The sequence below is a fragment of the Tachyglossus aculeatus genome, chromosome 7 (genome assembly GCF_015852505.1).
Source record: "Tachyglossus aculeatus isolate mTacAcu1 chromosome 7, mTacAcu1.pri, whole genome shotgun sequence".
NCBI classification, from domain to species: domain Eukaryota; kingdom Metazoa; phylum Chordata; class Mammalia; order Monotremata; family Tachyglossidae; genus Tachyglossus; species Tachyglossus aculeatus.
The window spans coordinates 17,755,837-17,771,061 of NC_052072.1; the positions used below are offsets into that span (position 1 = coordinate 17,755,837).

The window sequence follows — 15,225 nt, forward strand, 5'->3', positions numbered from 1 at the left end:
AAGCTCAATAAATATGATTGAATGAATGAATAAATGAACAAGCGCTTAGTACAGTGCTCTGCACACAGTAAGTGCTCAACAAATATGACTGAATGAATGAATAAGGCTTTGAAGGTTCCAAATAACCCCTTCAAGAATAGCTTTGTCATTTGTCTGCTTAAAACAATGAACAGGTTTCCAATGATGATGATGGCATTTATTAAGCGCTTACTATGTGCAAAGCAGTGTTCTCAGCGCTGATGAGGTTACATGGTGGTCAGGTTGTCCCACGGGGGGCTCACAGTCTTAGTCCCCATTTTACAGATGAGGTAACTGAGGAGAACTGAAGCGACTTGCCCAAAGTCACACAGCTGACAATTGGCGGAGCTGGGATTTGAACCCATGACTTCTGACTCCAAAGCCTCTTTCCACTGAGCCACGCTGCTTCTCAAGTACCACCCCTCTACCCCCCGCCCCGCAACCACCACCATAGATTCCTGTGCATGGGTTTAAGGCCTATCAACTGACACCTCGCTTCCCACCTCCGTGTTCTTTCCCTCCTTCATCCAAGCATTTGCTCTCCAACTTGTCTAGTCGGATATGAAGAGGGAAGATTTTCCAGGCCAGAGGCAGGACGTGGGTGAAAGGTCAGCGGTGAGATACAGTGAGGACGTTGGTTGACCAAAGTGTGAGGGCTGGGTTGTAACAGGAGAGTAGCGAGGTGGGGTAAGAGGGGGCAAGGAGATGGAGTGATTTAAAGCCGACGAGGACGAGTTTCTGTTTGATGCAGAGGTGGATGGGTAACCAATGGAGGTTCATGAGGAGTGGGGTAAGACGGGCTGAACATTTTTGTAGAAAAATGATCCGGGCAGCAGAGTGAAGTATGGAAGTGAAGTACGTCTCTCCAGTGGGGAGAGACAGGAGGCTGGGAGGTCAGCAAGGAGGATGGGACCATCCTCAAGGTGGGATAGACGAAGTGCGTGGATTAACGTGGTGGCAGTTTGAATGGAAAGGAAAGGGCAGATTTTAGCAATGTAGTGAAAGCTGAACTGATAGGATTTAATGATGGATTGAATAAGTGGGTTGAACGAGAGAGAGGAGTCAAGGATAACGCCAAGGTTACGGGCTTGTGAGACGGGATGGATGGTGGTGCCGTCTACACTGATGGGAAAGGCCGGGGTGGAAAGATAAGGAGTTCTGTTTTAGACACAGCCAGTTTGAGGTGACAGGAGGACATCCGAGTAGGGAAGTCTTGAAGGCAGGAGGGAATGAGAGACTGGAAAGAGGGAGAGAGATCGGGGCTGGAGACGTAGATTTGGGGATCATCCACATAGAGGTGGTAATAATAATGATGGTATTTGTTAAGCGCGTACTATGTGCAAAGCATTTGAAGTCATGTGAGCAAATGAGTTCTCCAAGGGAGTGGGTGAAGATGGAGAATAGGAGGGGACCTAGGACTGAACCTTGAGGGACCCCCACAGTGAGGGGGTGGGAGGCAGAGGAGGAGTCCGTGAAAGAGCCTGAGAATGAGCAGCCAGAGAGATATAGTAGGAGAACCAGGAGAGGACGGTGTCAGGGAAGCCGAGGTTGGATAATGTTTCCTGGAGAAGGGGGTGGTCGACGGTGTCGAAGGCAACCGAGAGGTTGGGGCGGATTAGGACGGAGTAGAGGCCGTTGGATTTGGCAACATGGAGAACATGCCCTCCAGGAGAGTCGTAGCCAGGGCCGTGGGGGTGAAACAGGACGTCACTTGGGACCGCCAGAACCTCGTCGCTCAGAGGGCAGGGTCTGTGAGGCCCCCAACGGCCTCCGCCCCGCTTACCTGGAAATTCCTGATTATCTGGAAAATAATACTCCGTGAACTCGATGTGGATCGCAGAGACCTGGGGAGGAAGGTTGTGGAGTTTTCGGCTGCAGGAGAGGAGGGTGGAGGGCTTCCTGGTGGACTGGCCGGCTGTAGACACCTAAGAGACCGAGAGCCCATTAGCGTGAGGCTCAGGGGGAGAATTCAGTTCCGTTCTGAGAAAGAAAAATGTCCGCCCCTTCCACCTCAGGAGTCTCCTTGTTTAACCTTCCTCGGGACTAGTATAGTGCTTTTGACGATGATGATATGGCAGAGGAGAGAGCAGAGTGGTAGATGAGCAAACTACTAACACCCTACAACCGACGGGGTTGGGAGGGGAGCAGAAACCAGACATCCCGATGCCCGGAAAACCCCAAGCGTGTGCGGAGGGGGCCCCATCTGCCATCCCTCAGGCCCTATTGTCAATCGACCCCTCAGCTGAGTCAACCTCAGAATTCAACAGAAGGGGAACGGGGACCAAAATCTCCACGAGATTCAATCAATCACATTTATTCTGGACTGTGAGCCCACTTTCCAGACTGTGAGTCCACTGTTGGGTATGGACTAGTCTCTATATGTTGCCAACTTGTACTTCCCAAGCGCTTAGTACAGTGCTCTGCACACAGTAAGCGCTCAATAAATACGATTGATTGATTGATTGAGTGCTTACTGCGTGCAGGACGATATACTAAGCGCTTGGGAGAGTACAACGTAACAATCTAACAGACACATTCCCTGCCCATAAGGAGAGCCAGGAATAAGGAAGGCTGTTCTAGAAAAACACCATGAATCCCTAAAGCCTTCCTCAGAATGTCGTTCATTCATTTAGTCATATTTATTGAGCACTTACTGTGTGCAGAGCAATATACTAGGCGCTTGGAAAGTACAATTTGGCACACTTCCCCTCCCAGAGTCCGCCTGGATTTCTCTAGGACTGCTTTAGCCGATCGCTAGCCTCCTCCCCACAGTAATAATAATGGTGGTATTTTTTTCAATCAATCGTATTTATTGAGCGCTTACTGTGTGCAGAGCACTGTACTAAGCGCTTGGGAAGTACAAGTTGGCAACATATAGAGACAGTCCCTACCCAACAGTGGGCTCACAGACTAGAAGACTATATTTGTTAAGTGCTTATGTGCCTAGCACTGTTCTAAGCACTAGGGTAGATACAAGGTAATCAGTTTGTCCCACGGGAGGCTCGCAGTCTTCAACCCCATTTCCCAGATGAGGTGGCGGAGGCGGAATTAGAACCCACGACCTCTGGCTCCCAAGCCCGAGCCCTTTCCACTGAGCCACGCCCTATCCCGCGGCTCACCTGGTAGATGTCCAGGTCGTCCACCCGTACCACGACGCAGCTGGAGCGCAGGCGGCTCCATGCCGGGAGTCGGAGCGGGCCGGGGCCGGGGCCGGGGGCCGGGGCCGGGGCAGCCAGCTGGCTTGTCGGGGGGCTCTTTTCTGGAGGACTCCTCAGCGGGCTGGAGGGAGGGTCTGCCAACAAAATTGGCAGGAGGGAGGAAGAGAGAAAGGGCACGCAGTAAGCCACGTTTCATCATCAATCGTATTTATTGAGCGCTTACTGTGTGCAGAGCACTGTACTAAGCGTTTCAGCATACAGACGCTTTGGAATGGACGCTTCCGGACCGTGAGCCCACTGTTGGGTAGGGACCGTCTCTATATGTCGCCAACTTGGACTTCCCAAGCGCTTAGTACAGTGCTCGGCACACAGTAAGTGCTCAATAAATACGATTGAATGAATGACACACACTCACCCACGCCCCTGTCACCTCAAACTTGCCCTGTCTAAAACGGACCTCCTTATCTTTCCACCCAAACCCCGTCCTCCCCCGGCCTTTTCCATCACTGTAGACGGCACCACCATCTTGTGAGACAGCTTGTGAGAGGCAGCATGGCTCAGTGGCAAGAGCCCGGGCTTTGGAGCCAGGGGTCATGGGTTCGAATCCCGACTCAGCCACATGCCTGCTGTGTGACCTTGGGCAAGTCACTTAAATTCTCAGAGCCTCAGTTCCCCTATCTGTAAAATGGGGATGAGGACTGTAAGCCCCACGTGGGACACCTTGATCACCTTGTATCCCCCCCGGCGCTCAGAACAGTGCTTTGCACATAGTAAGCGCTTAACAAATACCATCAGCATCATCATCACCATCCTTCCCGTCTCACAGCCCCGTAACCGCGGCGTTATCCTCGACGCCTCGCTCTCATTCAATCCACGGATTCTATCCATCATTAAATCCAGTTAGTTCAGTCTTCACAACATTGCTAAAATCTGCCCTTTCCTCTCCATTCAAACTGCCGCCACGTTAATCCAAGCACTTATCCTATCCCCCCACCCCCTCTAGCCTGCTGGAAAAAAGTAAGGAACCTCTTCTCCCGATCCTGGGGAAAAATGGAGCAGGTTAGGACAGGGCGTCAAGCAAAACGGCACCACCGACTAGACCTCCACCGGGCTTGGGCGAACCATCACGGCCCAGTGGAAAGAGCCCGGGCAGAGGGATTCTAATCCCGGCTCTGCCCACCTCTTGCGGTGTGACCCTGGGCACGTCACTCGACCTTTCCGTGCCTCAGTTACCTCATCTGTAAAATGGGGATTAAGACTGGGAGCCCCAGGGGGGACACGGACTGGGTCCAACCTGATTATCTCCTGTCTACCTCAGGACCCGGCACAGAATAAAGGGCTTTAACAAACACCACAATTAAAATTATCAGGTTCTGTGTCCAACCCTCTAATACCAACCCCAGCGCTTAGAACAGTGCTTGACACATAGCAAGCGCTTAATGAATACCATTTAAAAAAAAAACATTACAGGGACTCTCCCCAAGGAGAGTTTATTTATTTATTACTCTATTTTACTTGTACATATCTATTCTATTTATTTTATTTTGTTAATATGTTTGGTTTTGTTCTCTGTCTCCCCCTTCTAGACTGTGAGCCCACTGTTGCCTAGGGACCGTCTCTATATGTTGCCAACTTGTACTTCCCAAGCGCTTAGTACAGTGCTCTGCACACAGTAAGTGCTCAATAAATATGATTGATTGATTGATTGAACACCACAATTAAAATTATTAGGTTCTGTGTCCAACCTTCTAAACTTGTATCGACCCCAGCGCTTAGAACAGTGCTTGACACATAGCAAGCGCTTAATGAATACCATTAAAAAAAACCATTACAGGGACTCTCCCCAAGGAGAGTTTATTTATTTATTACTCTATTTATTTTACTTGTACATATCTATTCTATTTATTTTATTTTGTTAATATGTTTTGTTTCGTTCTCTGTCTCCCCCTTCTAGACTGTGAGCCCACTGCTGGGTAGGGGCCGTCTCTATATGCTGCCAACTTGTACTTCCCAAGTGCTTAGTACAGTGCTCTGCACGCAGTAAGCGCTCAATAAATACGATTGATTGATTGATTGATTGAGCCAGGCAATGTCCTGGTGAGCGTAGAAGCAGCACGGCAGAGTGGCTAGAGCTCGGGCTTGGGAATCAGAAGGTCAAGGGTTCTAATCCCGGCTCGGCCACTTGTCTGCTGTGTGACCTTGGGCAAGTCACCGCACTTCTCTAGGCCTCAGTTACCGCCTCTGGAAAATGGGGATTGAGACTGCGAGCCCCACTTGGGACAGCGGCTGTGTCCAACCCGATTTGCCTGGATCCGTCCCAACGCTCAGTACAGTCCGTGGCACATAGTGCTTAACAAATACCGTAATTATTAGAAATAGTAGCACTGAAGAGAGCTCCTGAGCTGAAGGGAGCTTGCATCGTTCTCTTAGCTGTACCTCGCTTTCTCATGAAAGAGGAATCCAACCCCGGGGGCCAAGCAGTGGGGTGGGTCCTTGCCGCCTCCTCGCTCCACTTCTCCATCCGCTTCTGAAAGTCCAGAACCAACTTCTGGGCCCACTGGGCCCGAGTCTCCATGGCTTCACAGTGTCGCACCCAGTGCTTGCAGCTATCTCCTGCGCAACAAAACGAGGAGCAGCTTTCAGGCCCGGGTCAGGATTCATTCAGTCGTATTTATTGAGCGCTTTATAGTGTGCACAGCACTGTACTACGCGCTTGGGAAAGAATGATATAGCAATAAATAGACACATTCCCTGCCCACAACGAGCTTACGGTCTAGGCCAGCTTTCCCCCATCCCGAGGAAAAGCCCAGAACCCAAGTGCTGGTGGCCTTTCCAGACTCTCCTCCTCCCCATTTCCCCTGCCCTACCTCCTTCCCCTCCCCACAGCACCTGTATATATGTTTGTACAGATTTATTACTCGATTTATTTTACTTGTACATATGTACTGTTCTATTTATCTTGTTAATGATGTGCGTCTAGCTCTACTTCTATTTATTCTGATGACTTGACACCTGTCCGCATGTTTTGTTTTGTTGTCTGTCTCCCCCTTCCAGATGATGAGCCCGTTGTTGGGCAGGAGCCATCTCTATGTGTTGCCAACTTGTACTACTCAAGCGCTTAGTCCAGTGCTCTGCACACAGTAAGCGCTCAATAAATACAACTGAATGAATGAACGAAGGCTGTTGCTCTACTGGAAGCTCATTGTGGGCAGGGAATGTGTCTGTTACCTTGTACTCTCCCACACGCTTAGTACAGCCCTCTGCACACAGTAAGAGCTCAACAAATATGATTAACTGACTCCCCCCTCTAGATTGTAAACCCACCGTGGGCAGGGAATTCTGTTATAATCTACTCACCCAAGCACTTAGTACAGTGTTCTTTACACAGTAAGTGCTCAGTAAATACCAGCGATTGATTGATTGATGGATACTTCACTTCTATTCCACTCCACTCCTCTAGACCGTAAGCTCTGTGTGGGTAAGGTACGTGTCTACCCACTCTGTTATACCTGTACTCTCCAAAGCACTTAATACAGTGAGTCCATTGTTGGGTAGGGACCATCTCTATATGTTGCCAATTTGTACTTCCCAAGCGCTTAGTACAGTGCTCTGCACACAGTAAGCGCTCAATAAATACGATTGAATGAATGAATGAATGAATACAGTGATCTGCACACAGTAAAGTGCTTAATAAATACCACTGATTGACTGATTAATACTTTATTTCTACTCCACTCCACTCCTCTAGACTCAAGGTCCTTGTGGGCTGGGGACATGTCCACCAACTGTATTATACTATACTCTCCCAAGGGCTTCGTACAGTGCTCTGCACAGAGTAAGTGCTCAATAAATAGCACTGATGGATTGATTGATTCATGCTCCCTCGTGCCAGAGCACTGCCAGCCTGTATAAGTTACCCCCTCGTTGCCTGTTGTCCTGTGTGACTTTCCAGACTAACCCCGCCGCTTCACCCCCGCGCACCAGGTCCTCCCAAGGCTCCCTGAAAGTCACGTTACTCCTATCTGGGAGTCAGACCTAGAGCCTTACTCTATTTTACTTGTACATATTTATTGTATTTGTCTTATTTTGTTAATATGTTTGGTTTTGTTGTCTGTCTCCCCCTTCTAGACTGTGAGCCCGCTGGTGGGTAGGGACCATCTCTAGATGTTGCCAACTTGTACTTCCCAAGTGCTTAGTACAGTGCTCTGCACACAGTAAGCGCTCAATAAAAACGATTGAATGAATGAATGAATGACGTTAGCCCTGCCGGAAAACGAATCTAGAACAAGCTGGCTCTCTTCCTCCCTTCAAAGCCCTACTGAGAGCTCACCTCCTCCAGGAGGCCTTCCCACACTGAGCCCCCTTTTCCCATCCCCCCAGCCCTACCTCCATCCCTCCCCACAGCACCTGTATATATGTTTGTACAGATTTATCACTCTATTTATTTTACCTGCACATACTTACTATTCCATTTATTTTGTTAATGATGTGCATTCAGCTTTAATTCTACCTGTTCTGACGACTTGACACCTGTCCACATGTTTTTTGTTGTCTGTCTCCCCCTTCTAGACTGTGCGCCCGTTGTTGGGTAGGGACCGTCTCTCTTATGTTGCCGACTTGGACTTCCCAAGTGCTTAGTACAGTGCTCTGCACACAGTAAGTGCTCAATAAATATGATTGAATCAGTCAATCAATCAATCGTATTCACTGAATGAATGAATGAATGACTGAATCAAACCCAGACAAGCCACTCTCCTCCTGCCTAACCTTAACCCCAGTCATTCTGTGCCCTTCCCAGAAACACCTGCACTGAAACGTCAATCAATCAATCAATCAATCGTATTTATTGAGCGCTTACTGTGTGCAGAGCACTGTACTAAGCACTTGGGAAGTACAAGTTGGCAACATATAGAGACGGTCCCTACCCAACAGCGGGCTCACAGTCTAACTTCCACCTAACCACACAAGGTACCTTCTCGAAAGATAGAGATCCATGACCCTATAGACTTTTCCGAGATAGGGGGACTATCTTTTCTATCCAGCCACGTCTCCGAGCACTGAGTTACGGCGCTTTGCGTCCGTGACGCCTGGAAAACCGTATCTTCCCTTCTGGGTGGGAACTTAACACGTGGCCCACCTCCCTTCGTAGGTTCCTCCCAACTTCTACCGTCTTGGGTGGGTTAGGACCGAGCCCAGAGACTCGACTCTTCCTTCCTCTCCCCCTCGCCCCCCTCTCCATCCCCCGCATCTTACCTCCTTCCCTTCCCCACAGCACCTGTATATATGTCTGTACATATTTATTACTCTATTTATTTATTTATTTTACTTGTACCTATCTATTCTATTTTATTTTGTTAGTATGTTTGCTTTCGTCGTCCGTCTCCCCCTTCTAGACTGTGAGCCCACTGTTGGGTAGGGACTGTCTCGATATGTTGCCAGCTTGTACTTCCCAAGTGCTTAGTCCAGTGCTCTGCACACAGTAAGCGCTCAATAAATACTATTGATTGATTGATTGATTGACTCCATCCCTCCGGGGCCTCCGGCGGGGTCTGATGGGGCTCCTTACCCGTTAAGGCGTCCCCCTACCTGCCCGGTGGAAAGGATAGTAGTCAAAGTCCATCTTCCGGAAGGTGAGCTGCATGGCGCCGCCCGTCACTCGGTTTGCGGAGACACCTGAGGAAAAGAGGCAGGGTGGCGGTTGAGGCCCGGAAAGTTACCCAACCCCTCCTTGCCCCAAATTGAGGTTCTCCCAGGGGCAGACCCAAAGGCCCGGAGTTCAAAGCCGGGAGAGGGAGAGATTTATGGGGGGCAGACAGAACGGCAGCCCTTGATCCTTCTAATAGGGAAGCAGCGTGGCTCAGTGGAAAGAGCCCGGGCTTCGGAGCCAGAGGACATCGGTTCAAATCCCGGCTCCTCCACTTAGCTGGGTGACTTCGGGCACGTCACTTCACTTCTCTGGGCCTCAGTTCCCTCGTCTGGAAAATGGGGATTAAGACTGTGAGCCCCGCGTGGGACAACCTGATCGCTCTGTAAACTCCCCAGTGCTTAGAACAGTGCTTTGCACATAGTAAGCGCTTAATAAATGCCATTATTATTATAATAATAATAATGATGATGGTATCGGTTAAGCACTTACTATGTGTCAGGCACTGTACTAAGCTTTGGGGTGGGCACAAGCAGAGTTGGACACAGTCCCCGTCCCACGAGAAGCTCACCGTCTCAATCCCCATTTTCCAGATGAGGTAACTGAGGCCCAGAGAGGTGAAGTGATTTGCCCAGGGTAACACAGCAGACAACCAATCAATCAATCAATCGTATTTATTGAGCGCTTACTGTGTGCAGAGCACTGTACTAAGCGCTTGGGAAGTCCAAGTTGGCAACATATAGAGACGGTCCCTACCCAACAGTGGGCTCACAGTCTAGCAGAGCTGGAATTAGAACCCATGACCTATGTTATGTTGCCAACCTGTACGTCCCAAGTGCTTAGTACAGTGCTCTGCACACAGTAAGCGCTCAATGAATACGATTGAAAAAAAGAATGACCTTCTAACTCCCCGCCCCGGGCTCTACCCACTGTGCTACGCTGCTGCTAGTGATCCTTAGGACCTCTGGGCTGTAAGTTCCTTGAGGGCAGTAATCGGGTCGGCTAACTCTATTCTACTCAATCAATCAATTGTATTTATTGAGTGCTTACTGTGTGCAGAGCACTGTACTAAGCGCTTGGGAAGTACAAGTTGGCAACATATACTCTACCCAGTACTGAGGACAGTGCTCTGCGCAGAGTAAGTTGTCAATAAATACCAGATTGATCGATAGTAGCCTTGGCACTTGGGTCCGCAATCTGCACCCAGTAAGCCCTCGGGTACTTCCAGGGGTCAGAAGGACCCGGGTTCTAATCCCGGTTCTGCCACGTGTCTGCTGTGCGCCCTTGGGCAAGTCACTTTACTTCTCTGTGCTTCAGTTCCCTCATCTGTACAACGGGGATGAAGATGGGGAGCCCCATGTGGGAAACGGACTGTGCCCAGCCTCATTATCTTGTATCCACCCCAGTGCTTAGAACAGTACCTGGCACATAGTAAGCACTTAACAAATACCATAAAAGTAAATAAATACATAAATAAATAAGAACCACTGATTGACTGAACACAATGATTGTGGGGCTTGTTAAGCACTTATTAAGCAAGCACTTAAGCACTTACTATAATAATAATAATAATAATGATGGCATTTATTAAGCGCTTACTATGTGCAAAGCACTGTTCTAAGTGCTGGGGAGGTTACAAGGTGATCAGGTTGTCCCGTGGGGGGCTCACAGTCTTCACCCCCATTTTCCAGATGAGGGAACTGAGGCCCAGAGAAGTGAAGTGACTTGCCCAAAGTCACTCAGCTGACAAGTGGCGGAGCCGGGATTTGAACCCATGACCTCTGACTCCAAAGCCCGGGCTCTTTCCACTGAGCCACGCTGCTTCTCTACTATACTACTCTCTACTCTACAGTCAGCACTTAGAACAGTGCTTTGCACATAGTAAGCGCTTAACAAATGCCATTATTATTATTATTATTATTACCACATGCCAAGAACTGTACTGAACACTTGAGTAGGTATAAGAGAATCAGGATGGACACGGTTCCTGACCATGTGGGGCCTATAGCCTAAGTAGAAAAGAGTAGGATTTGCTCTCCATTTTACAGATGAGGAAACCAAGGCCCAGAGAAGTTAAGTGACCGGCCTAAGGTTATACAGCAGAAATACGGAGGAGCTGGGATTAGAACCCAAGTCCTCTGATTCCCAGGCCACTGCGCTTTCCCCCATCTTACCTCCTTCCCTTCCCCACAGCACCTGTATATATGTATATATGCTTGTACATATTTATTATTCTATTTATTTATTTTACTTGTACATATCTATTCTATTTATTTTGTTTTGTTAGTATGTTTGGTTTTGTTCTCTGTCTCCCCCTTTTAGACTGTGAGCCCACTGTTGGGTAGGGACTGTCTCTATACGTTGCCAACTTGCACTTCCCAAGCGCTTAGTACAGTGCTCTGCACACAGTAAGCGCTCAATAAATACGATTGAATGGATGAACGAATTTGCTTGTATCCACCCCAGTGCATAGTACAGTTCCTGGTGCAAAGTAAGCGCTGAACAAATACCACTGTTGTTATTATTAAAGTGCCTGGTGCATAGTAAGTGTTTAATCCATCTTTATTTCTATTTATTCCGATGACTAGACTGTGAGCCCACTGTTGGGTAGGGACCGTCTCTATATGTTGCCAACTTGTACGTCCCAAGTGCTTAGTACAGTGCTCTGCACACAGTAAGCGCTCCATAAATACGATTGATTGATTGATTGATTGATTGATTGAACAAATACCACAATTATCACTCAGGAGGCTCAGTCAAATTATTAGAGAAGCAGCGCGGCTTAGTGGAAAGAGCCCGGGCTTTGGAGTCAGAGGTCGTGGGTTCTAATTCCAACTCTGCCACTTGTCTGCTGTGTGACCTTGGGCAAGGCGCTTAACTTCTCTGGGCCTCAGTGACCTCATCTGTAAAATGGAGATTAAGACTGTGAGCCCCACGTGAGACAACCCGCTTACCTTGTATCTACCCCAGCGCTTAGAACAGTGCTCGGCACATAGTAAGCGCTTAACAAATACCATCATTATTAATTATTATAATCAGCCAGATTATTTTGTATCTACCTCAGCATTTAGTACAGCGCTTGGCATATATTCATTCACTCAGGCTCAGGCTCAGTCAAATTATTAGAGAAGCAGCGTGGCTCAGTGGAAAGAAGCTGGGCTTGGGAGTCAGAGGTCGTGGGTTCTAATCCCACCTCGGCCACTTGTCAGCTGTGTGACTTTGGGCAAGTCACTTCACTTCTCTGAGCCTCAGTTCCCTCATCTGTAAAATGGGGATTAAGACTGTGAGCCCCTGGTGGGACAACCTGATCACCTTGTAACCTCCCCAGCGCTTAGAACAGTGCTTTGCGCATAGTAAGCTATTAATAAATGCCATTATTATTATTGTAACCTCCCCAGTGCTTAGAACAGTGCTTTGCACATAGCAAGTGCTTAATAAATGCCATTATTATTATTATTATTATTCTCTGAGCCTCAGTTCCTTCATCTGTAAAATGGGGATTAAGACTGTGAGCCCCAACTGGGGCAACCTGATCAACTTGTAACCTCCCCAGCGCTTAGAACAGTGCTTTGCACACAGTAAGCACTTAATAAATGCCATTATTATTATTGTAACCTCCCCAGTGCTTAGAACAGTGCTTTGCACATAGTAAGCGCTTAATAAATGCCATTATCATTATTATTATTCTCTGAGCCTCAGTTCCTTCATCTGTAAAATGGGGATTAAGACTGTGAGCCCCAACTGGGGCAACCTGATCACCCTGTAACCTCCCCAGCACTTAGAACAGTGCTTTGCACATAGTAAGCGCTTAATAAATGCCATTATTATTATTATTCTTCTCTGAGCCTCAGTTCCTTCATCTATAAAATGGAGATTAAGACTGTGAGCCCTAAGTGGGACAACCTGATCACCTTGTATCCCCCCCAGCGCTTAGAAGAGTGCTTTGCACATAGTAAGCGCTTAACAAATGCCATCATTATTATTATTATTCACTCATACAACCATCATTATTATTATTCACTCATACAACCATCATCATTATTATTATTATTGTTATTCGCTCATACAATCATATTTACTAAGCACTTACTGCATGCACAGCATGAAACTAAGCGCTTGGGCACGTACAATACGGCAATAAAGAGGGACAATCCCTGCCCACAACGAGCTCACAGTCTAGAGGGGACAGCAAGTGCTTAACAAATACCCGCGCTCAACAACCCCACAACCATCTTCATCAATCATATTTATTGAGCACTTACTGTGCACAGAGCACTGCACTAAGCGCTTGGGAAGTACAAGTTGGCAACATATAGAGACGGTCCCTACCCAACAGTGGGCTCAGGCGCTCAGTCAGTCGGCGGCATTTATTTCTTCCCGCGTTTATTTTTACGGTCTTTGGCAGGCGCTCCCACGGACAGCGCTCCCGGGGAGGATTCCTCCCCATCCCAATCCCCGGCGAGACGTCTCGCCCGCTGGCGCACCTGCCTCCTGCGCCTGGCTGTCGTCGCAGATGTGCAGGTCCAGACGGGAGATGATGAGGTGGTAGGAGGACTCCTTCACGTCGAACTTCTCGAAATACTGGCCGAGGCTGCTGCCGGGGCCGCCGCCACCACCACCGCCGCTCTGCCCGCCGGCGAACGCCTGTGCCCAGGACTGCTGGGCACTGGGGGCCGGTGGGGTGAGCTGTAAAGGACGACAGTCTCAGTTCTCACCTCCCTCGTGTGTCTACCGCCCGCCGCCTCGGCGCCCGCCCGGCCTCGAAGGCCAGGGACCCGGTCCTTCCCTTCCCCACAGCACCTGTATATATGTATATATGCTATTACTCTGTTTACTTATTTATTTTACTTGGACATATCTATTTATTTTATTTTGTTAATATGTTTTGGTTTTGTTCCCCACGGCACCCGTATGTATGTATAGATGTTATTCCTCTCTTTATTTATTTATTTATTTTACTTGTACATACCTATTCTATTTATTTTATTTTGTTAGTACGTTTTGGTTTTGTTCCCCACAGCACCCGTATATATGTACAGATGTTATTCCTCTCTTTATTTATTTATTGTACTTGGACATGTCTATCCTATTCAGTTTATTTTGTTAGTATGTTTTGGTTTTGTTCCCCACGGCACCCGTATGTATGTATAGATGTTATTCCTCTCTTTATTTATTTACTTATTTTACTTGTACATATCTATTCTATTTATTTTATTTTGTTAGTATGTTTTGGTTTTGTTCCCCACAGCACCCGTATATATGTACAGACGTTATTTCTCTCTTTATTTATTTATTGTACTTGGACATGTCTATCCTATTCATTTTATTTTGTTAGTATGTTTTGGTTTTGTTCCCCACGGCACCCGTATATATGTACAGATGTTATTCCTCTCTTTATTTATTTATTTATTTTACTTGTACATATCTATTCTATTCATTTTATTTTGTTAGTATGTTTTGGTTTTGTTCCCCACAGCACCCGCATATATGTATAGATGTTATTACTCTATTTATTTATTTATTTATTTATTTTACTTGGACATATCTATCCTATTTATTTTATTTTGTTAGTATGTTTTGGTTTTGTTCCCCACAGCACCCGTATATATGTGTAGATGTTATTCCTCTCTTTATTTATTTATTTATTTATTTTACTTGTACATATCTATTCATTTTATTTTGTTAGTATGTTTTGGTTTTGTTCCCCACAGCACCTGTATATATGTTTGTACATATTTATTACTATATTTATTTATTTTACTTGTACATATCTATTCTATTCATTTTATTTTGTTAGTATGTTTTGGTTTTGTTCCCCACAGCACCCGTATATATGTACAGATGTTATTCCTCTCTTTATTTACTTATTTATTTTACTTGTACATATCTATTCTACTCATTTTATTTTGTTAGTATGTTTTGGTTTTGTTCCCCACAGTACCTGTATATATGTTTGTACAGATTTATTACTATATTTATTTATTTTACTTGGACATATCTATCCTATTTATTTTATTTTGTTAGTACGTTTTGGTTTGTGTTCCCCACAGCACCCGTATATATGTACAGATGTTATTCCTCTCTTTATTTATTTATTTATTTTACTTGTACATATCTATTCTATTGATTTTATTATGTTAGTATGTTTTGGTTTTGTTCCCCACAGCACCTGTATATATGTTTGTACAGATTTATTACTATATTTATTTATTTTACTTGGACATATCTATTCTATTTATTTTATTTTGTTAGTATGTTTTGGTTTTGTTCCCCACAGCACCCGTATATATGTACAGATGTTATTACTCTCATTTATTTATTTATTTTACTTGGACATATCTATTCTATTTATTTTATTTTGTTAGTATGTTTTGGTTTTGTTCCCCACAGCACCCGTATATATGT

The 15,225-nt window shown here is 46.5% G+C and overlaps 1 protein-coding gene across 1 annotated transcript in view; it reads right to left on the reverse strand.

The window, feature by feature from the left end:
- The window catches only part of UHRF1BP1 (UHRF1 binding protein 1), a 103,974-nt gene that overhangs the window by 29,194 nt on the left and 59,555 nt on the right, over positions 1–15,225 (reverse strand). Inside the window, exons 8-12 of the mRNA XM_038749684.1 lie at positions 13,305–13,506; positions 8,763–8,849; positions 5,613–5,789; positions 3,138–3,310; positions 1,802–1,943 (exon numbers count right to left, since the gene is read on the reverse strand). Coding sequence (XP_038605612.1) covers positions 1,802–1,943; positions 3,138–3,310; positions 5,613–5,789; positions 8,763–8,849; positions 13,305–13,506 — 781 coding nt within the window. The remainder of the gene's footprint in view (positions 1–1,801; positions 1,944–3,137; positions 3,311–5,612; positions 5,790–8,762; positions 8,850–13,304; positions 13,507–15,225) is intronic.